Source organism: Aulonocara sp. 'chitande type north' Nkhata Bay, linkage group LG4, assembly GCF_057382095.1.
Source record: "Aulonocara sp. 'chitande type north' Nkhata Bay isolate Kocher_YH1m ecotype deep benthic linkage group LG4, A_spYH_male_GT1.1, whole genome shotgun sequence".
Taxonomy (NCBI): Eukaryota; Metazoa; Chordata; class Actinopteri; order Cichliformes; family Cichlidae; genus Aulonocara; species Aulonocara sp. 'chitande type north' Nkhata Bay.
The window spans coordinates 1222757-1250576 of record NC_141347.1 but is presented as its reverse complement, the minus strand read 5'-3'; the positions used below and the strand labels follow the sequence as shown (position 1 = coordinate 1250576).

General features: G+C 43.4%; 1 protein-coding gene across 1 annotated transcript; it reads left to right on the top strand.

The window, feature by feature from the left end:
* The first annotated feature begins 32 nt into the window (after positions 1-32).
* On the top strand, positions 33-20193 carry engase (endo-beta-N-acetylglucosaminidase). Its single transcript, XM_086287862.1, has 14 exons — positions 33-343; positions 2085-2161; positions 2245-2446; positions 4106-4254; positions 4420-4574; positions 7666-7814; positions 7988-8156; positions 8228-8334; positions 8727-8838; positions 14226-14413; positions 14545-14687; positions 16335-16434; positions 16524-16635; positions 17149-20193. Exons 1-14 carry the CDS (start codon positions 258-260, stop codon positions 17524-17526), a joined length of 2127 nt encoding a protein of 708 aa, XP_086143988.1. The 5' UTR covers positions 33-257; the 3' UTR covers positions 17527-20193.
* Positions 20194-27820: the final 7627 nt, after the last annotated feature.

Genomic DNA, 27820 nt, shown 5'->3' with positions numbered 1-27820 from the left:
GAAGGAACTAGGAAAGCAATTTTTGTTATTTGAGAGAAACACAGCTGGTTGGGAGCTGATTTAGTTTGTTAATAACATGATGATGTACACACTGTACAGTAGGTGGTGGTGTGCACCTTTCAGCTGTCTGCAACCGCCTATTAACTTGAGAGAGAATGAGAGAGAGAACGACGTCCTCACTGGTTGAAAAGCCGTTTCAGTTTCCATGTCTTCAGATAACTTGACACTTCATTACTCTCTGCACGAAATTCAGGGAAATGGCATCGAGTGGTGAGGAAATCCAGCTTCCTTTACGAAGGAAAAGAAAGAACGGAGAGGAAAGTGATGGTGTCGCAGGAAAGAGGTACAACATTTAGTCAGGAGAGCCCTTCTGCCTGCTGTGTGAAAATTAGGCCTAAAAGTTCCCGATATACGTATTTCTTTTTTTTTATGCCTTATATCTTTATTTATTTTGGTAAATAGGCTGTAGTCAACATAACCTATGGCGTTAAATATAAAACAAAGAACAGCTTTGCAAGTATGTTTAACAGTCTGCTATTCTTCCTGCTCTGCGTTTGATATTATAATTAATCACCTTTTTGCCACTTGAAATGTCTTTATTGAAATGCTATGAGATATTTGTCAGGTGTCTTTTGTAAAACTGATTTTTAAATCTCAAAGAGAGGATACGAAATGATCGATCACGTTGCCAAAAAAAAGTTATGTTAGAGAACTTCCGGTCAAGATCTTCTGTCTTGTCAAGTTAAGCTCCGTCTTCACCTAGGAGAAGAGAAAGGAGAAAACTACGGGACACATTACTGGAAGCAGGAAGGGAATGATCATTTATGGGGATCATGCCAGATACATTGGGGTTCTCGTCGGTGGATGAGAAGGTTGCTTCCCTGCACCTTCTGGTCAGGGAACGATTCCTGACTGTTTGTGCTTATGCATCAAACAGTTCAGAGTAACCAGGCTTATTGAAGTCACTGAGTGGGCAACGACAAGGAGACATCGAGGAGCGTGACTGGGAGGAACGACCTGTCTAAACTGATCCCGAGCTGTGTTTTGTTTTTGGACTTTTTCATAAACCACAGTTTGTTTGTTTGAAAGGGAGAGTGTTTGTTAGTTGAACGACAGATACAGGAGGAACAAGGTGGTTTTTGTCCTGTTCGCAGACCACTGAACCAGCTCTTTATCCCCTCAATGATATTTGAGAGTGTGTGGAAAAGGCATTGGAGTGTCCCATGGGGGATGCTTCGGGAGTATGGGGTGTCCGGTCCATTGTTATTAGCCATTCAGTCCTTGTTACGGGAGCTTTGTCCACATTACCGGTGTTATGCCAAGAAATGATCGTCTGCCAAAAACTGATTTCCGGTATTTGCCAAAAACTGGTTGCTCGTATTTAAACTGCTATAAATAACTTGTTGGTCTATAATATGTGAGACATATGTCAAATATATGTATGTATGAATGATATCAGGTCATCTTGAACCACAAACAGCATTCTTGTAACAAGGTAGAAGCCGTAATCAGTTTTTGGCAGTGACTTTTATATATCCTTTATTTATCCAGTTAAAAATGTGTTTTTTAAGAGCAATCTGGCCAAGAGGACAGAAGATATTGCAACAAATATAACAACAGTTCTGTAAACATCTTTTAAGTGGACAAAAAGGACCAGATTGGTTATAATGTAAGTACAATAACACAGAGTTATAAAGATACTTGAAAAACATGTAATTTTTACATTTTGTATATAACCCCTTTGTAAACCCTCTTCACTGAAGTCTATTTACCAACATACACAAAGAGATTACACATAAAAACCAGGAAGCACTGGAAATCAGGTTTTGGTAGGCGATCACTTTCTGGCACAACACTGGCAACAATTCGGACTAATTTCCGGTGGGTGCTGGACTCTTCCAGGACTCTTCCAGAGCAACTTTTTTATGTTAAGGGAATTTTCTCTGTCTGGGAACCGATTAATTGCAATATTGTCAGAAAAAATTTTGATGTCTGGGAACCTTTTTCGGAAATACTGTCACATCAGATTAGTTTAAAAACCAATTTAAAAAAAAACCTTTTCCTGGTTTCTTATCCTTTATCAGGTTGGAATCTTGTTTGGATCAGCCCACGGACTCAGTTACTTGTGAAGTCGTCACGTATACAGCGTCACCGCTACCTAGTAAGGTTACAAGTCTAAAAAGATCTGAGTTAAAGCTGGTATGTTGTACATTCTTGTACATGCTGTTTCTTGTTGTCTTCAAGAGAAACATTATGATGCTGACACCACTGAACCAATCACCTGCGGTCTTGAATCAATGGAGGATCTGTTGTCGTGGACAAGAAGTAAGGCAAACCCCTTCAGTGTGGCAGTTGTCCCCTTGGCACCTAGAGAGCCTCCTCTGGACCGTTGTCTGCGACGGACCTTGGTGTCTCATGACATGATGGGTGGCTACCTTGATGACAGGTATGAAGCGAGTGAGCCATGCCAACATGTGATACGCACTTTCTTTGTCTATGCTTCACGTTTCTGAATCATAAGATTCAGCACGGTGATTTCTGGCTAATCTTGCTGACAGACCTTAATGTGACACCTTGCGATATGATCACAGAGCACCCAAACCTTGTGCATGCTGACCTTATAAAAAGGGTTAAAGCCACTGGGGTAAAGGGTACAGCTAAAATTGTTGCCTTGGCAAATATCTATATTTAATTAGCTTGTTGAAATACAAAACTGTAATTAAAGTCAGATATTTGTCTGTCTTAATAATAGGGTGTGATAGTTTTCTTCGTATTTTAACATAGACTATCAATACAGCAGTTTACTATGGTGCTTTAAATAATAACCTTCTTCTGTCCGTGCATGTTAAGCACAAAAATGATATGTGTGGGTGTGTTATGGTGTTAAATCCTGATTGTTTGGTACTCTTACACAAGGACCACGCTGAATCAGCAGTCCTTGTATATTAGTCCTTTTCCATATAACCACTTTCAGTGGCATTTTTGCGTCATTTACCCTAACACCTGCAATCATGCTCAATGCTGATCGATTCTATACATGAACAAAAGCTATGTTTATGAGAGCCCTAGAAAACAAAGTGTCTTTCGCAATATATCAGCAGGCCTACGGTCAAAGTGGCATATTTTTACAATAATAATGAGCTGCAGCCAAAACAGCAGCGTGCGTGACAGGAAACAGGCCATGGAGCAGCCGAATAATTAAATTTGTGAGCTAGCGTTTGTGACGGGGAAGGCTAATACATCGACAGTAGCTGCTTCTGTCTCAGTGCAGACGGTCAGAAAACATGCAAACAGGTGATACAGAGCTGTTTTTGTCTTTTTTATCTTACCAACAATTTTTTTTTGAAAGCATAATTTCTTTGTGGCTTTAGTTAGCATAGTGTGTGTGCGTGCGTGCGTGCGTGCGTAAGCGACTGCAACAATATTGGACATATTCTCCTCTTATCATCTTTGCCACAAATAGTTCTTTAATTTACTTTGAAAAGATTTGGTCAACACAACTAATCCCCTGCCTTTGATTTAATAACTAAAGGGTCCACCCTAAAACCAGTGTATTATATTAAAATCTGTAATTATTCATTCTGAATTATTCTTAGACACTGCACCAGGTCATCCAACTGATTAGCTTCTAACTGGCTGCAGGCTGCCGCTCTGCCCAGTTCTGAGATCCATCAAGGGCCAGCCCACAAACTATGCCTTAGACAATGGTATAGCTACTTAAGAAAACTGCAGCAAACGGCAGTTTTGTATGCATGACAGTTTTTAGTGAGGCTCCATGCCGTAAAATAACCTTAAAACGCGTAGAGTTTCATTACTACTTTAAATTATTTTAGATCTGATTGACACATTTTCTTCCTCTGGAGAAAAGATGTCAGGTCACTTGTTCCCAGCTAGAAGAAAATTCGAAATGCTTGTAAATCCCAACACACATCCAGTTACAACCAACTACATGTACTGTAAATGCTACAGTTTGATACACCTTACCTAGAACAGCCTAAACTTGTGGCTTAAGCTTTTATTTCTTTGGTTTAAGTTCATGGAGATGTTGTTACAGTCACACTGTTGTACTGGTCTCACACAGGCTTTCTTCTGTTTCCCCTCTAAGGTTTGTTCAGGGCACAAATGCAGAGGCTCCATATGCTTTCTACCACTGGCAGTACATCGATATTTTTAACTACTTTTCACACCACCTGGTAACTATTCCTCCGGCTGTGTGGACCAATGCTGCACACAAACATGGAGTCATCGTTATTGGTGAGCAGAAAGTCTCAATAAAGCAGAACCAGACCCAGTTTAGTACGTCTGAAATAGCATCATAAATTTTAAATGTAGGATATACTAAAAGAAAAGGAGTATGTTGGCAGAAAGAGAAATGGTATCTTTTCTTGTCTTGAAATGTTAAACTGCTGTGGTCTACAGGGACTTTCATCACAGAGTGGATAAATGGAGCTGCGATGTGTGAAGACTTCCTGAAAGATGAGGAGTCGTACCGGAGAGTAGCTGATAAACTTGTCCAGATTAGCCACTGTTTTGGCTTTGACGGCTGGCTCATTAACATAGAGAACAAGCTCAGTGTGAGTAAAGCTTCTGTGCTCACCTCTAAAACAAAATGTTTAGGAAATACAGCCAATTTTTAAATCCATCTCCCAACCGGCACCAAGTTTTACCCCTAGTCAGCTCTTCCAGCTCATCCAGGGTACTCACAGGTGTTTTCCAAGCTAGCTAAGAGATATAATCCCTCCAGTGTGTCCTGTGTTTATTGTGGGGTTTCCTCGCAACACCTCATTTAGGAGGCATTGTAGACAGATGCCCGAATCACCTAAATTGGGTTATTTAGATGTGGAGGAGCAGCAGCTCCACTCCAAGTTCCTTCCTAATGACCAAACTCGTCATCCTATCTTGAACGGAGAGCTCAGCCACACTTCAGAGGAAGCTCATTTCTGCTGCTTGTGCCCTCATTTATGAACAAGACCCTCAGGTACATAAACTCCTGCACTTGATCAAGAATTTACCATAGCTTGGAATGGCATGGATTAGGAGGCAGTCAGGGACAGAGTTCCTGATGATTACAAAGCCAACATATTGGGTGCCAGTGTAGCTGACATAATGAACCTGTGTTTACAGTTTTTCTCAAATGTTAAAACACAAAAGCCAATCCTGTAACCCAAATGACCAGTAGTCTAAACACATTTACTAAATGTAGCCACCATATTCCAGTACCATAAACACATGTCACATGAAGACACAATTCACAAAACACAACCCTCTGTACTCATAAATCTAAACACATTTTTCCTTGCTAAAACACATGTTGCAAAACAACTCTGCTCATATCCTCAAATGAAAGCCCATGTGATGCAAAATGCTTGCCACAGTCACCAATCTTTGAACACAGGGAACACACCTGGCGTCATTCACTACACACAATGACTCAAAATTGAAGACACTTGTTGCTAATGCTGTACCCACATGTAAAAGCAAGTTCAGAGTGCACAGTATGCTGAAGGTTCCAAACAAACACAATGGATGAAGGCAGAGTCAGGGGAAGAGGAATTTGATGCAGAGGAGGGAGAAGAGCTGGCCCTGGAAGAAGAGGAGCAGGCCAATGAGGAAGAGGAGTTCAAATGAGAGGAGGAAGAGGAGCGACCAACGAGGAAGAGGAGAAGGCCAACATGGGAGAGGAGAAGGTCCAGGAGGGAGAGCAAGACAACCTCGCACCATCATTACGGACGAGATGCGAGCAACAGCTCAGCGACATGATGCCGCACAGTGATTGTGGTGTGTGTGTGGTGTGAATAACGTAAATAAAAAAACTTCACACCCTGTTCATGTTTTCAAGATTACTGTTGTGTGCAATAGATTCTGTTTTTGCATTGAGTTGTGTTACAGTAGTGTACGTACATGCAGGATTTTCTATAGATTTATACTACTCATATGAAACTCACAAATCTAAATGCCTAATCCTCTGCAGAGATCTACGACGATCCGTTACTGTATAGTTTCTAAAATATGCATTGGCAGTTATGAAACAAAGAACCTTCTCACAAATTGAGCATTGTGTTTTCAATTGTTTTGCTGTAGTGTGTAATGCTGTGTATAGTGTTTATAGTTTTGACAGCTTCGAGCTGCTCTCTTGGTGTGGGAGTTTGAGTTTTGCAGTGGGAAGGTGTGGTTGTGTTTATGTAGCTTTAGAGAAGGGTGTTGTGTTTGGACATTGGGGGACCTGGTGGTAACGTTTGTGACATGTGTTTTAGCATTTGAGAAAAACTGTAATGCAGTGGCAGGTTTGACTTCAACCGGATGCCATTTGTTCCATCTTCCCGCTCTCTCTGTCTCCAGTTTCTATTCTTAACTATCTAAAAAAGGAAAAAAGCCTAAATTTTTTTCTGTTTATTTTTTTAATAACACTTAAAAAAATAAACTGGACTGAGACGAATAAGTCATCTTTTACACAATACTTAATTGTATGTTGTAAATCTTAATGTACCGTTTTCCCAGAAATGGCAGCACCCTCTACAGCTTTGTCAGTAGATGTAGAGGGGAAGGATTACAGACAGCTTTTATGCAATCTTATTGAAAACCTATTAAATCACTGAAAAAGCCACAGAAGCAAAAACAAATCCTACATCTGTCATTAATAACAGGCTGTGAGTATTTAGCTTTTACTCTACCATCTATTGGAGCAGATCAAAGAAATGATTTAATCATAAACAGCGGTCCCTCGTTTATGGCAGGAGTTACATTCTAAAAATAACTCGCGATAGGTGAAATCCACAAAGTAGTCAGCTTTATTTTCTACAATTATTAGAGATGTTTTAATGTAAAACTACTCACTATATACGACCGTGGCTCAGGGGGTTGGGAAGCGTATCTGTAACCGGAAGGTCGCCTGTTCGATCCCTGGGCTCTCTGTCCTGGTCGTTGTGTCCTTGGGCAAGACACTTTACCCTACTTGCCTACTGGTGCTGGCCAGAGGGGCCGATGGCGCGAAATGGCAGCCTCGCTTCTGTCAGTCTGCCCCAGGGCAGCTGTGGCTACAACCGTAGCTTGCCTCCACCAGTGTATGAATGCGAGAGTGAATGAATAGTGGCATTGTAAAGCGCTTTGGGTGCCTTGAAAAGCGCTATATAAATCCAATCCATTATTATTATCATTATTTTCAGACAGGCATGAACATTTTCACACTTTTCTCTCTTGTTTAAAGACTCTTAAAGTTCAAACCGTTGTAGAAAAATAAGTCCAGTAGTATAAAACGTTTCGTTGACATTGCCGTGTTTGTTGGGGAGAAAACGTACAAACACACAGTGCAGCACTTCAGAGTCACACTGCTAGCAATTGAAGATTTATGTAAATTTGACAAGCTGAACGCATTCTTTACTGGACAGGAGACACGACACGATTGACAATGGTCTACAGCCAATCAGCATGCAGAACACAATTCGCTGTGTATTTAAAAAAAAAAAAAAAGCATGCAAAATTGCACAAAAAAATCTGCAAAACAGCGAGGCCGTGAAAGGTGAACCGTGCTATAGCGAGGGACCGCTGTACTACTGATGTGTGCTTTGATTTGTGCTTACCTTTTGGGAAAAAGTAAACCGATTGCATGACAGTGTCAGTCTTTGCAGCTGTAGCAGATGGATCATGTGTGCTGCTCTCTGCTTACAGGAGGTTGCAGTGCGAAATGTGCCGCTGTTCCTGCGCTATCTGACAGACCAGATGCACGAGAGAGTGTCCGGCAGCCTTGTGCTGTGGTACGACAGTGTACTTGACAATGGAGAGCTAAAATGGCAGAATGAGCTCAACCAGTCCAACAGGTAGATTAAAAAAAAACAAAACGTGTTTCCTTTATAGCATCTGATCAAAAACAAAGACTGAAAAAGAGAACTTTGGTCCACAGAAGTGTGTCAGACCTTTTAGATCACGATTGCTTCTAGCCTGTCAGTTCCTGGCAAACAGTTATGTATCCGTGTCAATATCTCCATACCAGGGTGTTTTTTGATGCTTGCGATGGCCTCTTTACCAACTACAACTGGAAGGAGGAGAACCTAGTGGAGATGAAGAACCTGGCGCTCCAAGACCGCCAAGCTGACATCTATGTTGGAGTGGATGTGTTTGCTCGAGGAGAGGTAGTAGGAGGAATGTTTGAGACAAATAAGGTAAGAAACTGTGAATTGTGTTTACCAGCTTGTGCTTGTACCGTGCAGCGTCTGATTTTGGTTGTCTGCAGGCGCTGGAGATCATTCGAAGGCACAACTTCTCTGTAGCCATCTTTGCTCCTGGCTGGGTATACGAGACTCATGAGGATAAGAGTGAATTCCGCAAGAATCAAGACAAGTGAGACTAGTGCAACATCTACTCTGTGAAAAAATCAGACTGTATTTATAGATGGGTGTAGGCACCATAAGTTGAAGGCTTTAGCCATCACTGTCTTGTTTTTTAACAGTGAGCAGCAGAAGTGAGATTGTGCACTGAGAGGCTAGTAACTTCTCACTTGTCAGTCCTTTTGGGCTCTAATGAGAACCATAATAGGGGGAGGAAGCTGAGAGCCTTTTTCACATTCAGACTTACAATCACTCCTTGCTGGCTGTTGGAGTAAATGCTAAGTTAAGGTTCTTGTGCATTTGCAACACTTCTGAGAACTGGACACAGCATCCATCTTTCAAATATAGACAATATGTGGGGCATGTTAGTCAGTGTAAAGACTGAGATGTCTGTCCTCTGTGCAGGTTCTGGGCTCTTCTGTCAAACTACCTGTACATCCACCGACTAGCCTCACCGCTCCCCTTCGTCTCCTCCTTCTGCCAGGGCTTTGGGAATGCCGTCTACTGGCAAGGACAGGTACTGAAGTAAAGCGTTATTTATGTATTACACTGCTTCATGTATTACCTTTGCATTACTCCCTGTGTAAATGCCAATAACAATATGACACTAAACTTTCTTTTGCTCACATTTTATTTAGAAAGCACTTTAAAATACCCAGCACAGGACCAAAGTGCTGTACAGAAAATAAGTTAAAAACAATAGAATAACAGAAGACAGCAAAAATAAATAAAACACATAATACATAAAAATTAAAACAGCCCTATATTAAAAAAACAAGATAAAACAGCATAGAATCAACTAAAAACAACTAAAATAACACTAAAAATAAAAACCAAAATCTCACGTGGTGTCAAAGGCCAGGGTGAAGAGGTGGGTTTCCAGGAGTGATTTAAAAACAGGTAGAGAAGAAGCCTGTCTGCTCTCTGAAGGGAGATCGTTCCATAGGTTGGCGCACGATCTCCTCTATGCTCAGCCCTGGGTACATTCAGGAGCAGCTGATCAGCTGACCTGAGAGAGCGGGTGGGTGTATAAGGCTGTAGCAGCTCAGAGAGATAAGATGGGGTTAGGCTATGGAGGGCTTTAAAAGCAAATAAAAGAATTTTAAAATGAATCCTAAAAGAAATGCTCCTACATACTTGCACATATTTCTATCCTAATAAGGAAAACTTCCATAAGATATTTCTTTGAAGTTTTACCACAAAACTCACGGCAAAGTCAAAAACAGCCCTGGAGCAGTTTACAGGGCTGACAGTGATCTGAGTACACTTGGAACAAGGTGTGATTCTAAAAGCTGTTGCATCACTTCTTTTGTTTTGTTTTCAATCCCAGTCAAGTTTCATCTGCTTGGCTAGTGTGAAGGGGTGTGCTAACTTTGTGTTAGCGTCATAGATTGTGTAGAAAAGGGTTGATTTCTGAGGTGTTGTATAGCTTTGATGTACACTCCTTAAGTTGCTTTGCCATTGCTGTCCCGTCTCCCATTCTTCTAAACAGAGCTTTTCCTCACAAACAGAAGGTTTGAACAGCAGGTGGGTGGTCTTCTGTACTTACAGAGAGCTTTGTGACTCAGATGGCCTTATTTAGGGTGTCCCCCTCTGGTAATGATCTCACTGACATCACTATAGAGATAGAATAGAAGAAACTGTCTGAAGCCAAGACCAAGCTGAAGCCTGTGCTTTTGGATCAGAGGGCTTACTCGTGTAATATGAGTATTCACTGTTGTACTGGTAACAGTGAATACTGTCCTTTTTCTTTTTTATGTAAAGGAAAGACAATTTACATAAAAAAGAAAAAGGACAGTATTCACTGTTACCAGTACAACAGTGAATACTCATATTACACTTTACATTTTTTTATGTAAAGGAAAGACAATTCTCCTCCTTGAATCGCTACCTTATCGTGGTGGAGGGGTTTGTGTGTCCCAGGGATCCCAGGGGCTATGTTGTCTGGGGGCTTTTGCCCCCTGGTAGGGTCTCCCATGGCAAATTGGTCCTGGGTGAGGGACCAGACAAAGAGCGATTCAGAAGACCCTTATGAAAAGAATATCGAGGGAACAGTTTACCCTGCCCGGGATAGGGTTACCGGGGCCCCGCCCTGGAGCCAGGCCCGGGGAGGGTGCCTGAGGGCGAGCGTCTGGTGGCCGGGCCTTAGTCCATGGGGCCCGGCCGGGCACAGCCCGAAGAGGAGACATGGGCCCATCCTCCCGCAGGCCCACCACCCGCAGGAGGCGCCATAGGGGTCGGGTGCATTGTGTGCCGGGTGGCGGCCAGGAGCGGAGGCCCTGGCGGACTGACCCCCGGCTGCCAAGACTGGCAATAGGGAAATGGAATGTCACCTCTCTGGTGGGGAAGGAGCCTGAGTTAGTGCGTGAGGTTGAGAGGTACCGGCTAGATATAGTCGGGCTCACCTCTACGCATGGCTTGGGCTCTGGAACCAGTCTCCTGGAGAGGGGCTGGACTCTGTCTCAGTCTGGAGTTGCCCCTGGTGAGAGGCGGCGGGCTGGGGTGGGTATCCTAATATCCCCTCGGCTTGCTGCCGGTACGTTGGGGTTTTTCCCGGTGGACGAGAGGGTTTGTTCCCTGCGCCGAGTGGCAGTTCGGAGTACCCAGCCTTCTTAGAGTCCCTGGGGGGGTGCTGGAAGGTGCTCCACCTGGAGACTCTGTTGTCCTGCTGGGAGACTTCAATGCTCACGTGGGTAACGACAGCGAGACCTGGAGGGGCGTGATTGGGAGGAACGGCCTCCCTGATCTGAACCCGAGCGGTGCTTTGTTATTGGACTTCTGTGCTAATCACAGTTTGGCCATAACGAACACCCTGTTCGAACATAAGAGTGTCCATAAGTGCACGTGGCACCAGGACGCTCTAGGCCGTAGGTCGATGATCGATTTTGTAATCGTATCACCAGACCTGCGACCATATGTTCTGGACACTCGGGTAAAGAGAGGGGCTGAGCTGTCAACTGATCACCACCTGGTGGTGAGTTGGATCAGGTGGCGGGGGAGGACGCTGGACAGACCTGGTGCACCTAAACGCGTAGTGAGGGTGTGCTGGGAACGTCTAGCAGAGGCCCCAGTCCGCGAGATCTTCAACGCACACCTCCGGCAGAGCTTCAACAGCATTCCGAGGGAGACTGGGGACATTGAGTCCGAATGGACCATGTTCAGCGTCTCCATTGCCGAAGCTGCTGCATTGAGCTGCGGCCAAAAGGTGGTTGGTGCCTGCTGTGGTGGTAATCCCCGAACCAAATGGTGGACACCAGAGGTGAACGGAGCCACCAGGCTGAAGAAGGAGTCCTATCGGGCTTGGTTAGCCTGTGGGACTCCGGAGGCAGCCGACAGGTATCGACAGGCTAAGCGGAATGCGGCTCGGGCAGTGGCTGAAGCAAAAACTCGGGTGTGGGAGGAGTTCGGAGAGGCCATGGAAAAAGACTTTCGGACTGCCTCGAAGAGATTCTGGCAAACCGTCAGGCATCTCAGGAGGGGAAAGCGGTGCTCTACCTACACTGTGTATAGTGCTGGCGGAGCGCTGCTGACGTCGACTGAGAAAATTGTCAGGCGGTGGAAGGAATACTTCGAGGACCTCCTTAATCCCACCGACACGTCTTCCGAGGAGGAAGCAGAGTCTGGGGATGAGGGGAATGACCCGCCAATTTCCAGGGGCGAGGTCACTGAGGCAGTTAAACAACTCCTTGGTGGCAGAGCCCCTAGTGTTGATGAGGTCCGCCCCGAGTTCCTGAAGGCTCTGGACGTTGTAGGGCTGTCCTGCTTGACACGCCTCTGCAATGTTGCGTGGACATCAGGGGCAGTACCTGTGGACTGGCAGACCGGGGTGGTGGTCCCCATCTTTAAGAAGGGGGACCGGAGGGTGTGTTCCAACTACAGGGGGATCACACTCCTCAGCCTCCCTGGGAAAGTCTATGCCAGGGTGCTGGAAAGGAGAGTTCGTCCGCTAGTCGAACCTCGAATACAGGAGGAACAATGCGGTTTTCGTCCTGGTCGCGGAACACTGGACCAGCTCTTTATCCTCTCGAGGGTACTTGAGGGTGCATGGGAGTTTGCCCAACCAGTCTACATGTGTTTTGTGGACTTGGAGAAGGCATTCGACCGTGTCCCTCGGGGTGTCCTGTGGGAGGTGTTGCGGGAGTATGGGGTGTCTGGCCCATTGCTACGGGCCATTCGATCCCTATACAACCATTGTAAGAGCTTGGTTCGCATTGCCGGCAATAAGTCGGACTCGTTCCCGGTGGGTGATGGGCTCCGCCAGGGCTGCCCTTTGTCTCCGGTTCTGTTCATAATTTTCATGGACAGGATTTCTAGGCGCAGCCAAGTGGCGGAGGGCTTTCGCTTTGGTGGCCTCAGAATCTCATCTCTGATTTTTGCGGATGATGTGGTTCTGTTGGCTTCATCGGTTCGCAGCCGAGTGTGAAGCAGCGGGAATGAGGATCAGCACCTCCAAATCTGAGGCCATGGTTCTCAGCCGGAAAAGGGTGGAGTGCCCACTCCGGGGTCGGGGATGAGTTCCTGCCCCAAGTGGAGGAGTTCAAGTATGTCGGGGTCTTGTTCGCGAGTGATGGGAGAAGGGAGCCGGAGATCGACAGACGGATTGGGGCTGCAGTAATGCGGGCGCTGCACCAGTCCGTCGTGGTGAAGAGGGAGCTGAGTGTAAAAGCGAAGCTCTCAAGTTACCGGTCGATCTACGTCCCTACCCTCACCTATGGCCACGAGCTGTGGGTAGTGACCGAAAGAACGAGATCACGGATACAAGCGGCAGAAATGAGCTTCCTCCGAAGGGTGGCTGGCCTCTCCCTTAGAGATGGGGTGAGAAGTTCGGCCATCCGGGAGGGGCTCAGAGTAGAGCAGCTGCCGCTCCACATCGAAAGGAGCCAGCTGAGGTGGTTCGGGCATCTGACAAGGATGCCCCCTGGGCGCCTCCTGGGTGAGGTGTTCCAGGCATGTCCCACCGGGAGGAGGCCCCGGGGCAGACCCAGGACACGCTGGAGAGATTATATCTCTCGGCTGGCCTGGGAACGCCTTGGTGTTCCCCCGGATAAGCTGGAGGAGGTGGCTGGGGAGAGGGAGGTCTGGGCCTCTTTGCTTAGGCTGCTGCCCCCGCGACCCGGCCTCTGATAAAGCAGATTAAGATGGATGGATGGATGGATGGAAAGACAATTTTGCATATCAGGTGATAATTTAAAAAACAAACAAACATCATCAACAGTGTAATTATTTATTTAAAGAAGACAAACTCCAGAATTTGTCTGTGAAAAACAAAGTACACTTCTTGTTAACGTCTTGAACCACTTTCAGTTATTCTGTTGTAGATTTACTTTGTGTGTTTAAGATGATCGGTTATCGCCCAGACAGCCGGACATTTGACTCTAGACTAGTTTAGTGTACGGAGGAGTTCAGGGTCAGCAGGGTGTCCGGGTCCCATCCTCTGAAAACCAACCTAAACTGTCATCTCTGCACCACCTTGCTCGTTAGTTGGTATGAGGTGTTTGTTTTCACATGTGGTGCAGGCACCTCCCCTTGTGTGTCCAAAGGACGTTATTCCACAAGTCTTGTGGTTTGTTCAGACACAACAACTTTGCAAACCTAAACCATGCTGCCGTCTTCTCATGTTCAGAGAGAAGTGGACTTTTCCTACAACCATTGCAACAAGCCAGTCTTATTCTAATTGTATGGTCATGAACTTTAACCTTAACATGCTTACAGAGGTTTGTAACATGTAATGTTTTACAGGTCATCGTTAAGCTGTAAGCAGCTGAAAGCTTACCTGTTACTCAAAAGTTTACTTGTCAAACCTATTAAAGTGTACTATTTGCTTTATTAGTTTATTAACATTGTTTAAAAATGTGCAGAGTAATTTTGTATTTTTTACTCTTTTTTTTTTTTTTCTGTATGTAGCATGAGACAAATAGCAGCTGGTTCAACCTGACAGCCCAGGAGATTCAGCCTTTGTACTACCACCAGACTCTAGGGGGCCTTGGGTGGCTGAGAAGCTCTGGCTGCCCGAAGGATGCCTGGAATGGAAGTTGTTCGCTGCTGCTCGACGGACTCATCCCTGCAAGCCACACCACTCCAGTTTGTGCCAAGTGTGTGGGTTTGTTTGATTGAGGCTTTATTTTGTTTTAGTTTCTACCTTATTTTCACATAGAAAACTCAGAACTGCAGTCTAAGGCACATATGGAACAGCTCATTTCTCTTTTTTTTTTCCTTGATTCAGGATCTTCTCCATCCATGTACCCCTGCCGTCCAGTACACTGGTGAGCCTCATCTACAAGGCGTCTCCTGAGATCGCAGTCTCCTTGGAGCTGAAGACGACTGATGCCAGTCAGTGCACACACGTCGATGTCCAGGAAATCCAACGTGAGTTTCTTAAGACCCTTCAAAAAATCTTTTTGAATCACCACCATTAAGCCTGACAGGGAATCACTACTCATTTTGCACAGTCAAAACCCTCTCTGCTTTAGTTTGGTTTACATTATAGTTGAGAACATTTAAGGAGCAGACTAATTAAAAACTGACTGATTTTCATGTGTGAAATTAAGTTTGTACGGCTGTTGGTTGTTTTTATAAACTGTTACCTTATTGAGTTTCATTATAGACAGTTTACCCAGCGAGTGCCTCTTTAAAAACGAGAAAAAGGACCCTTCCTTTGGTGAGTGGTGTAGATATTTAGACTTTGCAGTGTTTCAATCCAAACTATATGAAATTACTATTCTTCAATGGCTGGAAACTATAGACTGTATACAAAAGATGGATTAAGAGACTCATCCATTGGTTTCTGGATTCCACAGGTTAAAACCTCAGCGTTGGCACTGAGCTGTTTGAATATTAAACTGTATGATTGTGAGAATAGTCTGGTTTATAGACACTCTAAGCAAAACTCTTGCTTAAATCAGAATAATTCCATTTCTTTAGAGATATGGTTTTTTTTGCTTTTGACGCCTCAATTCTCTTGTGATTTCTCAAAGAGACGGAAGGCAAAATATAGAGTTTGTCAAAAGAAGTGTTGCAGCGATGTTCTGGATGAGGAAAATGTGTTTATTGAACATTACAGTGCGCAAACCTGTTCTGGCAGACCTGCAAATAAAGAACTTTAAACATGTTTACAGCACAGTATGGGCACTTCGAGGCCATTAGGTCTCATACAAAAACCAATATTCAATAAACAAAACCTTTGTAGAGCCATCCTATTGGTCCCTAATTCCTTTAGCAGCACATCATCCATCCAGAGTCATAAAGGAGTATCCTCATGATTTAGGCCATTTAGTACGTTTGTTTAACTTAATTTTTAACTGCTATTAAAAAAATCTAACACTGGGATAAATAAAATATTTGTTATCTTATTTTAAGAAGAACAAAGAGCCCAGCAACAGATGGTGTGGCCCCCACAGAGCCCTGATCTTAACACCGGGGATTATGTCCGGGGTTGCATGAGGAGACATAAGATACTGACATTTTAAATCCACAGAAGAACTGTGGCAAGTTCTCCAAGATGCTGATCAACAGGCCTTAAACAGTGTGCTGAGGTGAACTGGTGCTATAAAAGGCACCAGTACATGTTTTGTGTGTGTGTGTATGTGTGTGTGTATGTATATATATATATATATATATATATATATATATATATATATATATATATATATATATATATATATATAGATATATATAGATATATATAGATATATATATATATAGATAGATATATATATATATATAGATAGATATATATATATATATAGATAGATCTATATATATATATAGATATATATATATAGATAGATCTATCTATCTATCTATCTATCTATCTATCTATCTATCTATCTAGATAGATAGATAGATAGATAGATATATTAATGTCTCAATTTATTACATAGTGCTGTTGGTCAGGCTTAGGGGCTTTAATTTCACACAGTTGCTGATACTTCATCATTTATTGAAGGTTTGTGATCCTGCCTCCAAATCACACAGCAAGTCGAGTCGTTGTTGGGTGTTTTTGTGTGTCTATAGTTAACAGTGTATCCCCTGAAGTACTGGATGACGAGCACCAGTTAGTGAACAAGTTCACTCAGCTATGTGGAAACTTGAACCACAATGGTTGGACCATGAGGTGTGTGGAGCACTAACAGTTGAGTGATTTTAATTTCTCCAAAGAGTTGAAGTTCTTGGACTTATTTTTTTCCCCATGTTTGTGAGCAGGTGTTCACAGCTGGAGCTTCACTGCTGCACTCTTCGAGAAGTTTGTGTGAAGATCGAACGCATCGGACAGCCTGAGGACAGGCCTTTCAGCTGCAGGGTGGGAGAACTCATGGTGAGACAGTGGGAGCAAGTACTCCTCGATGTATTACTCTGTGCCTGCTGTTAGAGATTAGAATGTAAGCTTGGATCCATAAATAATAATGATAATACATTTTATTTATAGGCGCCTTTAAAGACCTTTAAGGTCACCTTACAGTACGACAAAATAAAAGCATAAGGTAAACAACAAAAAAAATAAGCCCTACACACTGGGCTTGTGTGGGGTTATTTTGTGGTATTTGGTACACATTTTATTAGCCACACATGACATGAAGACAAATGTAAAGTTACTGATAAATATGTTTATTCCAGTCCACTTGAGATTAAACTGGGAGAATACACTCCAAGTTTGAAGCTGATTAAATGAACAGGTTTCAAGACAGACAAAGAAATGATGGACAGAGGTTTTTTGCCAACTATAACAATATCAGCAGTAAGGTTACCAGTTTTCTTTGAGAAGTAATCTATTCAAAATTTGAATTTAAATCTGGTTCTAGCATGTTTCTTATTCGTCTCTTTCTACAAGGTCTTAGATGTAGCTAGCCTGCAGGTGCCCCCAGACAGGATTCACGGTGTGTGCATTGATGACGTGGTGTGGCTGCGTGGGGCTGGAACCTCACTCCTCAACGCCACTCTGCGCTGGGACTACCCTGGCAACCTCGTACGTCACTTCAAGGTGTACTGGCGACAGCTGAGAGGACCTCATCCCAGCATCCCCCCCGGTCAGTTGGTTCTGGTGGGTCGCTCGTATTCCAATTTGTTCAGGGTGACGGAACTGAGAGTGCCAGAACCTCCTGGCCTGTTGGAGCTGGTGGTGGAGCCAGTGATCAAGATGGGTTTCCCAGTCCCAGAGAGCCACTGGGGAAGAAGAAGCCTCAGCTACACAAAGGATTCCTCGAAATGAATTTTACACAAATACCAACCAGTAGCATCTTCATTTACTCTCATGCTACGACTGTTACTATCACACCTGTGAAGCAGAATGTGGAGAAATGCCTTAATTTGTTTCAGGATCAGTGTGCATCAGTGATGTAATCACCAATCTCGTCCCAGTGTAGTAGAAGCTTAAAGAAACATGTCAAACATCTTGTGAAATGTGAATTGAGGCTGTGTAAGTATACTTATGAATACAGCTTTGTAACATTTTACATCCTGTTTAAGATCTAGTTATTAACAAGAATGTTCAACAATAAAACTGGATAACTAAAGGATATTTTCAAAAATTTAAATTGAAGGGATAAAAGCAATATGTAACCTGTACGAAAATGCAAATATGATCCATATTTGAGTCAAATAAGTCTGGTGTCTGGGCATTCCAGACAAGAAAAGAAAGAAATTTGTTAAATTTGATAGTTTTGATCAGTTATGTGTAAAGCCAGTAGCATTCTAAACAAAAGAAAGGTGCACCTTACCCTTATACAGCCCACACAAATATATCAACAGCAGTGATCACAAAACGGTGTATAACTGAAGGCAGTAGTGAGATCTTTAACCAGGTCTTCCCATTAACACCTGACCTGGCCAGAGGGTCAGTCAATGAGCTCGTCAATAGCTTCAATGCAAAAATGTTAAATGTAATGGACACAATTGCTCCCATTAAGGTGAAGGTTATCTCTGGAAGGAAAAAGTCTCCATGGAGAAACTGAGTGTAGGAAAGCTGAGCGCAGATGGAGAAAAACAAACCTCCAGGTTCATTATGACATCGATAAAGAGAAACTTCACAATTATAATTTACAACTGAGGAGTGCAAGAAGGTCCTACTTCTCTGACATCATCACTAGAAACAGCCATAATGCTCGGGTCTTATTTTCTACAGTTGACAGGCTAACAAACCCTCCTGTGTCAGTGGCAGCTGAACTTCATTCAACCATGGCCTGCAATGACTTTGGCAAATTCTTCACAGAAAAAATCCAAAAGATTAGACAAGCAATTGGTACATCAACAGCAGATCCAGAATATGTACTGTGTCCACCATCAAACAGTTTCACCCTATTAACAGCAAAGACCTGGAGGACATCTTAGGTCAACTGAACTCCTCCTCTTGCTGTTTAGATGTCCTGCCAACAAGTTTTTTCAAAAAGGTCTCAAAGACTTTAGAGTCAGACCTGTTACAGATCGTCAACTTTTCTTTAATGTCAGGCGTGTTTCCAGAATCACTAAAAACTGCTGTAATAAAACCTATACTGAAAAAGGACAATCTTGACAAGACACAAATGAACAACTACAGGCCGATCTCAAATCTCCCATTTTTAAGTAAGATCATTGAAAAAGCAGTTTCTCAACAGCTCAATTACTTCTTAAAACAGAATAACTGCTATGATGCCTTCCAGTCAGGTTTTAGACAGAACCACAGCACTGAAACCGCTCTGACCAAAGTGTTTAATGAAATATGTCTGAATACAGACAGTGGAAAAATGTCAGTCTTAGTTTTACTGGATCTCAGTGCAGCATTTGACACAGTTGACCACAACATATTACTGAAACGACTGGAGAACTGGGCAGGTCTTTCAGGAACTGTACTAAACTGGTTCAAAACATACTTAGAAAACAGGACATACTTTGTATCAATAGGTAACTTCACATCTGAGCAGACAAGTATCACATGTGGAGTTCCCCAAGGTTCCATCTTGGGACCCCTTCTGTTTAACATTTACATGCTCCCACTGGCACAGATTATAAAGAACAACAAAATAAACTATCATAGCTATGCAGATGACACACAAATATATATCACAATGTCACCAGGAGACCGAGGCCCTGTACAGGCTCTTGGTAAGTGCATTGAGGAAATTAATGACTGGTTGTGCCACAATTTTCTCCAACTAAACAAAAACAAAACTGAGGTAATAGTCTTTGGCGCCAAAGAAAAACGATTACAGGTCACCAGAGAACTTCAATCTATACATCTAAAAACCACAAACCAGGCGAGAAATTTGGGTGTAGTTATGGATGCAGACCTAAACTTAGAAAAACACATTAAGACAATAACAAAGTCAGCTTACTATCACCTCAAGAATATTTCAAGGATAAAAGATCTGATGTCTCAACAGGACCTGGAAAAACTAGTCCATGCATTCATCTTTAGTAGGCTTGCTTACTGTAACAGCATCTTTACAGGTCTACCTAAAAAATCAGTCAGACAACTACAGCTCATTCAGAACTCTGCTGCTCGAGTCCTCACTAAGACCAAAAAAGTGGACCACATCAGTCCAGCTCTGAGGTCTTTACACTGGCTGCCTGTCCGTCAGAGGATAGACTTTAAAGTTCTAATACTGGTCTATAAAGCTCTGAATGGTTTAGGACCAAAATACATCAGTGACCTCCTGACCCAGTATGAACCTTCCAGATCCCTCAGGTCATCTGGATCCGGTCTTTTATCAGTTCCCAGAGTCAGAACCAGACACGGAGAAGCTGCATTCAGCTTTTATGCTCCTTATATCTGGAACAAACTCCCAGAAAGCCTCAGATCAGCTGAAACACTCAGTTTATTTAAATCCAGGTTGAAGACTCACCTATTCTCAGCTGCATTTGAATAAAGCACCAAATCCACACTTTTAAGCTTAAATTTCAAAATTTACACTAACTACTGATCTTATCTATTTCTGATTTTATCTGTTTTGATTTTATATACTGTTTTGTTTGTTTGTTAAGCTTAAATTTCAAAACTAACATTTTAACTACTGATTTTATCTATTGTTATGATTTTATCTGTTTTGATTTTATATACTGTTTTGTTTGTTTGTTTGTTTGTTTGTTAATTAGTTAATTTGTTTGTTTGCTTGTTTTAATCAATTTTAAACCATGCTTTTTATTTGTTTTTGTTTCTAATGTCTCTGTAAAGCACTTTGAATCACCTTGTTGTTGAATTGTGCTATACAAATAAACTTGCCTTGCCTTATACTGTTTTATGTCTTTGTCTGAATATCTAATCACAGTCTGTATAAGTGAATACAATCAAATCTACAGCCATGCTAACTGCTATAATAACTAAGCTAATACAATGCTAATATTAGCATGCTAACATACTATGCCGGTATCTTTTTATCTTTTATTTATATATTCTTTGATACATCTTTTTTTTTTCTTTTTTTTTTTTTTGCCTGTCCCGTTTGGCTCTTTTGCATCAGAATTATTGTCTAAAGGCAAAGAAAGATGCCCAACGGATTTACTTTACCAAATTGACCATCCCAGCCTTGCCATAATGGTCCATTTGATTCACCTTTTATTGTTTATTTTATTTTCACTTACTGAATACTGGGGGAAAGAAGGGGAGAAAGAAAGAGGGAAAGAGAAACAGCTGAGAAGAGGGACGGGGGAGAAGGGCACAAAACAAAAACCAACAGAATGAGCAGAAAAAAAAAGAAGAAAAAAAATGCATATATCAATCACCTGGGTCACCTGCTGAGAAAGAAAAAAGAAAACAAGCAGAAGAAAACAAGAGTAATAGAATAAACAACATCACAATGATTATGGGAATATGACAGTAAATACTAAATATTAAACATTATTGTGCAGCACATAAGATCAACAGAACACAGTGTGCTTTGAGGTAGGAGCCAAAAAGGGTGTAGTTTGTGGGTGTGATCACCCGTGTGTACACCTGTGAGCATGGACGCGCTTGTTTTTTTTTTTTTTAAAGGTTCCTTCATGTAATGATCTGCTAGAGGGTGTGGGGGGGCCACAGCCCCGTCCTCCAGGGCATGAAGCAGGTATGGAGGAGATCAAAACTCCAGACATCCAGAGGCCCCCAGAACACAAGAGACCAAGGAAGACCAACAGAGGGGCAGCCGCGCCACTGTCCCAGAAAGAGCTGAGGAGAGTCCCAGATGAGGGCTCACTCAGCAGCCGCGGAGCAGAAGCCAGGGGGAGTTGCAGTGACGCGCCCGTGAGCTCCGCCGGCAGCCAGCCGTGCCTGAGTGACCGAGCCCCAGGCCGAGAGGCCGAGGGCACCCCACCTCCGAAGTGGCCCGAGCGAGCCAGGCCAGGCCCCGATAAGCGGCCGCCAAGGAGTGAGACGGTGTGTACCTGGACGCCCATCCCCGGACACAAAGAACCACCAACGCACCGATGTCTGAGGGAGTCCGCCACTGGCAGGGGAAGTGGTGGTAGGGGGAGATAGAAACCTCAGGCCCTCCAAGCCTTGGAGGGCCTGAGATGTCCCCAGAGAGGTGGCGCCTGACACCCAACCTGACATATAGACACAGAAATACAGGCACACACATATACAAACATCCATTCCCACCCTCATGCTCTCATATGCACTTACTCCACACTCAACCAACGTGGAGACAGACATAAAGAGACTCTGTACACACGATCACACTCCCCAAGCGTACTCTACGAACCGGGTCTAGGTACCCTTGCCCCTGGAGGGGGGAACTGCATCCAGACCCAGGTGGTGTTACCCTTTTCCCTGCGGTGGGGGGAGGCAGACCGCCCCGACTCCGCAGCAGCAGGGAGGCACCACACTCCAGACCGCAGTCGGACGGCCAACTCCTCCTCCTAGCCCCCCCGCTCCAGCAGGTCGCAGAGAATGGGGGTGAGAGAAGACTCCAAACCTCCTTCCACCCGCTCATTGTAGTGTTGATGCATTTAAAACCCAGGAGGGCATGGAGCTACCTGCCAGAGAGCAGCAGGTAAGCGCATGGTCCCTCCTGCTAGCCCTCAATGTCTACGTGTATTTAACATTGAGAGGTGGGCAACGACGCCAGGGGTGAGGTGTACACCCTGATGGTACTTTGGATTCCGTGTATCGTGCCCACCCCCAAGATCCTATATGTATGTGTAATGAGAGTGTGAGTAATGTGAATGTCTAAGTTGTGGGATAAAATTGAGGCAGAGGCAGCCAGAAGGGGACGGGGGGTAGCCTCCTCTGCACCCTGGTGACATACCCCTACTTAGGGATGGGTATCGTTTAGGTTTTATCCGATACCGGTGCCAAATCGGTACTTTTGAAACGGTGCCGGTGCTTAAACGGTGCTCGAACCGGTGCTTAAAGAATGGAGAACACAAACTTTGTCCAAAAACCTCTCATGTTCAGCTGGTTTTTTTTGTAAAAAGATAACAATGTTAGCCTTTTCTGCAGCTATGGGGCATATATGGCATCACTCTTGGCTGGAAGCAGTGCTTAATCAATGGAAAAAACACAAACTTTGTCCAAAAACCTCTCATGTTTAACTGTTTCCCACTTTTTCTTTAGTCATTTTAGCCTTTTTGGCCAGGGTGAAGGGAGTACCTGCCATCAAACAAGAAGACAGCCGCATGTAGCTATGATGATGTTTGCTAGTTCACCTTACATGCATTAATGTAATAACGTGGTTAGCCTACTCAACGTAAATTACACACGAACAACATGAAGCTACTCATGCAGAGAAGAACGGCTGCTGCTGCCATCATCACCCGTCATCATTTCTGCTACACTGGCAGGGCTAGGGGCCAGGACTCTATTCTTCGGGTTTTTGGGGGATGTTGCTCCGGGTCCGATAACTGGCAACCCACCCGACGTGCACGGTGTGAGGTCTCGCAGCAAGCTATCAAATACGGCGCATTTCTCGGCTTTTAAAAAAAACGCTATGCGTCGCCAGCTGTTTAATCGGATTCTTGGTGTTACCTCCTTTGACAGTATCACAGTATCAGCTTAAAGCACTTGTTGCAGGCTGCTGAGTTTGCATATTTTGCTGTGAAGTACAGCCAGACTTTTGACCGCTTCGCCTTGGGCATTTTTAATCTGTAGCTCTGCTCTAACAGAACGTACGTACCTGGCCCCGCCTACTATCCTCGGAAACGTAAAATGATTGGCTAGAAGTGTATCACAGCTCAGGAAAAAAAAGCACCGAAATAAAGCACCGAAATGTGCGCTGCTTTTCGGTCTGGTTACTACCGTTTATGTCAGAACCGGTGCCACCGGTACCCATCCCTACCCCTACTCCAAGGTCCTGCATGTGTGGGTGGTTGTGGTGGAGCGGGAAGAGGGAGGCAGCTGGAGATGGGGAGGGAAGGAAGGGAGGGGCACGTGACCCCTCCCTGGGGCCAGCTCCCTCGCTGACCCCAGTAGGCACTCCCATACTCCGCGACCCGCCAGGGAAAGGGGGCCCAGGCCCATCCAGACCGGGGCCCAGCGCAGCAGCGCCTCCCGGCCCCACAGAGCCCGGGACAGTCCACCCAACCCCACCACAGAGAAAACTGCACCCACCCCACCATCCACTCATCTTCCAGACTACATAAGACAATAAACACCCAGGCTGAGATCTTCCTCCACCTCTCCTGTATCTCCCCCTCCTGCAGAGAGAGCCCCTGAGGAGAGGAAAGCTCCTGCAAGATGTGACAATCTTCCCCACCAGTTGAAGAGCCCCCCAGGTGGCTCGATGCACCGGCGGCACCCTGCTCCAGGGCTGGGCCCCCATGCACCCACCCGCCCACAACCCCGGCAACACACCAACCAGGACCCAAGCCCCCGAGGCCCGGCCAGAGACGGAGCGCCCCCAGAACCTCACGCCCATCCCGGACCCACCCAGAGGCAGCCAGGCTACCAGGTCAGTAACCCACGTCCGTCAGCACAGACCCTCCCCTAGCCCCGCTGCACGCAGCCGTGAGGAAACAGTCACCTGAGAGCCAACAGAGCCCCTAACCGGACATGACCACTACCCCGGGTTGAGCCCCCCAAGGAAGATGCCTCCGGGGAACCCCCCGACGCCCTAAGCCTGTCCCTACCCCCACACCAATCACAACAGTGAAGGCGGGACCAAACTATGACACCCCCCCCCACCCCCACCAGGTGATGGAGCTGATCAAAGGAGCCCAGAGCAATTGATCTGATGTGGTGGCAGAGGCTGTATCAAGACTAATGTAATCTAATAGATAATTTCTATATTGGTTAGAATTAAGATTATTTTTATTTTTCCAGTTCATGAGGACTGTTTTCTTGGCTATGCATAGGGCAGTGAAAACCATATGGGCGATATTCTTATCTGTAGTGACATTATCTAAGCTGCCCAACAAACACACTAAGGGGGAAGTTGGAATGTTACATTTCAGACACTTTGATAAGTCCTCACATATCTCGCGCCAAAACTTCTGAACTGGTGGACAGAACCAAAGAGCGTGGATATAATTGTCCGGTGAGTTGGTTTGGCAGTGTGAGCAGTTGTTGGTAGACGTAAAGCCCATCTTGAACATCCGATGACCTGTATAGTGCACTCTATGTAATATTTTGTATTGAATTAATTGAAGACTGGGATTTCTAATTACCCTTTTTAATTTTTCATATTTATTTCCTTTCTTATTCATAGCCTTTTCCTTTTTTGTTTTCTTAGGTCACGAGCAGTTGTCCAAGCATTTCACTACATATCGTACTGTGTATGACTGTGTACGTGACAAATATAAAAATTTGAATTTGAATTTATTTTAATTAGATGAAAGGTTTTTAAGCAAATCTGAGACCAGAAGTTTAGGTCTAAGTTAACTGATAAATCCGCTTCCCATTTTGCAATAGGAAGTGATATTGATTCATCTGTTTTAGAAAGCATTCTGTATATTTTGGATAGTAATTTGGGGGTTTTAAGAGTAAGAAATTGAACCACACTTGGTGGTGTTTGTAGTTCAACTTGACCCGGTTTAAATTTCTTTTTTACTATGGATTTAATTTGTTGATATTCTAAAAATCTTTTCTTGTTGATCCCATATTGTGTAACTAGTCCGTCAAATGAAATAAATTCTGTTCCTTCTAGTATATGTTCTAAATATTTGATTCCTTTACCACTCCAATCTGAAAACTTTATTATATTATTGTTTTTAATATGTCAGGGTTGTTCCAGATAGGTGTACGTTTGCATGGGATTAATGAAGACGCCGTCAATTTTAGAAACTCCCACCATGCTGTCAGAGAAGAGCTGATGTTGATGCTTTTAAAGCATTCATGTCGTTGGATGTTTGAGCTGATAAATGGTAGGTCTGAGATCTCTAGATTATTGCAAAGTGCTTGTTCTACATCTAGCCAAGGTTCATCTAAGAGGGTATGTTTTAGCCATCCTGAGATAAACTGAAGCCTGTTGGCTAAGAAGTAGTGCTGAAAGTTAGGCAGTTCTAGTCCTCCTTTATCCTTGGTCTTTTGTAGTGTTTTTAAGCTTATACGTGGGGGTTTATTTTTCCAAAGGAATTTGGACATACATGAATCCAGAGATCTGAACCAATCTTGTGGCGGTTTAGTTGGGATCATTGAGAATAAATCATTTATTTTTGGTAAGACCGTTATTTTTATAGCGGCAACCCTTCCCATGAGTGATATGGGTAGACATTTCCACCTAGCCAGATCACCTTCTACCTTCTTTAAAAGTGGGATATGGTTTAATTTAGTTAGATCTGCAAGCTTGGGAGAAACATTAATACCTAAATATTTTATATTTCCCGATTGCAGTGGTGTAGAAGAGGAATTATGGAAGGAGCAATTAATCGGAAGGACTGTAGATTTTGACCAGTTAATTGAGTAATCTGATATTCTTGCAAAAGAGTTTATCAATTCAATCACCCCAGAGATATTGGTTTGTGAATTTTGGAGAAAGAGTAACACATCATCCGCATAAAGGCTGATTTTATGTTCCACGTTCTTGCATTTTATGCCCTTAATTACTGAATTCTGTCTAATTGCTGCTGCTAGTGGTTCAATAAAAATTGCAAACAGTGAAGGGGAGAGTGGGCATCCCTGCCTGGTGCCCCTCAAGAGACAGAAGCTGGAGGATGTCTGGTCATTTGTTCTGACACAAGCTGTTGGGGAATTATATAATATTTTTAACCAGTTTATGAAAGAGGATCCAAAACCAAATTTGTGTAATGTTGCAAATAGAAATTTCCAGTTAACTCTGTCAAATGCTTTTTCTGCGTCTAAAGAGAATATTGTAGTTTCTAGGTTTTTACTGTATGAGTAGTCTATCAAATTAAGTAATCTACGTGTATTTGTTGATGAGTGCCTACCTTTTATGAAACCAGTTTGGTCAGGATGAATTAAGAGGGGGGTTATTTTCTCCAGTCTCTTTGAGAGAGCTTTGCAGATTATTTTAAGGTCTACATTTATAAGGGATATTGGACGATAGCTTGAGGGATATACAGGGTCTTTGCCTGGTTTTAGCAGGAGATTAATGTTTGCAGAATTCATATTTGATGGAAGTCTGCCCTTTTCTTTGATTTCCAACAATGTTCTGTAGAAAACTGGTGCCAGAATCGACCAGAATTCTTTGTAGAATTCTGCAGGAAAGCCGTCTGGACCTGGAGCCTTATTATTGTGCATACTTATCAGGGCTTCCTGGAGTTCACCTGGTGTCAGTGGCGAATCCAGTGCCATTGCTTGAGTGTCCAATAATTTTGGAAGAGTTATATTGTCCAAAAACTGATCAATTTCTTTTTTAGATGGGTTTATTTGTGGTGAATACAACGTTTTATAGAAATCCCTGAAAATGTTGTTTATTTGTATCGGATCATATATTGTGTTCCCAGATGTTGAACAGCACATATAGTTGTTTTTTCTTTATTTATTTTTAGCTGGTTTGCTAGAAATTGACCGGATTTATTACCATGTTCATAATTTTGTAGGCGTAGTCTTTGTACTAAGAATTCTGTTTTTTTTTATCAATTATCTCATTTAATTCTAGTTTTGTTTTGCATATTTTGTTCAATGTTTCCTGATCTTGGTGGGACGCATAGGCTTCTTCTAGTGATTTGATGTTTTTTTCTAATTCCTGAATATTTTTGTTTTCTTCTTTCTTTTTATGTGATGAGAAAGAAATTATTTTACCTCTCATCACAGCTTTCCCTGCTTCCCATAGAACAGAAGCTGATGTTTCGGGAGTGTCATTATAGTCCAAATATGAAGTCCACTCTTTTTTAAAATATTTAATAAAGTCTTCATCTTTAAGTAGTGATATATTAAATCTCCAGTTTTTTCTTGGCGTAGTATTATTCTTGTGCATTAGTGTTAAAGATACAGGACCATGATCGCTGACAGCTATAGGGTGAATCTCAGTGTCTGAAATGTCGCTCAGCAGTGAGCTGCTGACCAAAAAATAATCCAGACGAGAGTAGGAGTGATGGACAAGTGAGAAAAAAATGTATATTCCTTACTGGTGGGGTGAAGGGAGCGCCATGCATCGCAAAGACCAAAGTCGCTCATATACTGTTTGATTATATTTGTGGACTGCCAATTACGCTGA

What these genes read in the sequence shown, in the direction of transcription:
- engase (XM_086287862.1), top strand. Translation starts at nt 258, where the DNA reads ATGGCATCGAGTGGTGAGGAAATCCAGCTTCCTTTACGAAGGAAAAGA. An exon ending in GGTGGCTACCTTGATGACAG is followed by an intron (nt 2,447 to 4,105) that starts GTATGAAGCGAG and finishes TTCCCCTCTAAG; the next exon opens with GTTTGTTCAGGGCACAAATG. An exon ending in CCGTCTACTGGCAAGGACAG is followed by an intron (nt 8,839 to 14,225) that starts GTACTGAAGTAA and finishes TTCTGTATGTAG; the next exon opens with CATGAGACAAATAGCAGCTG.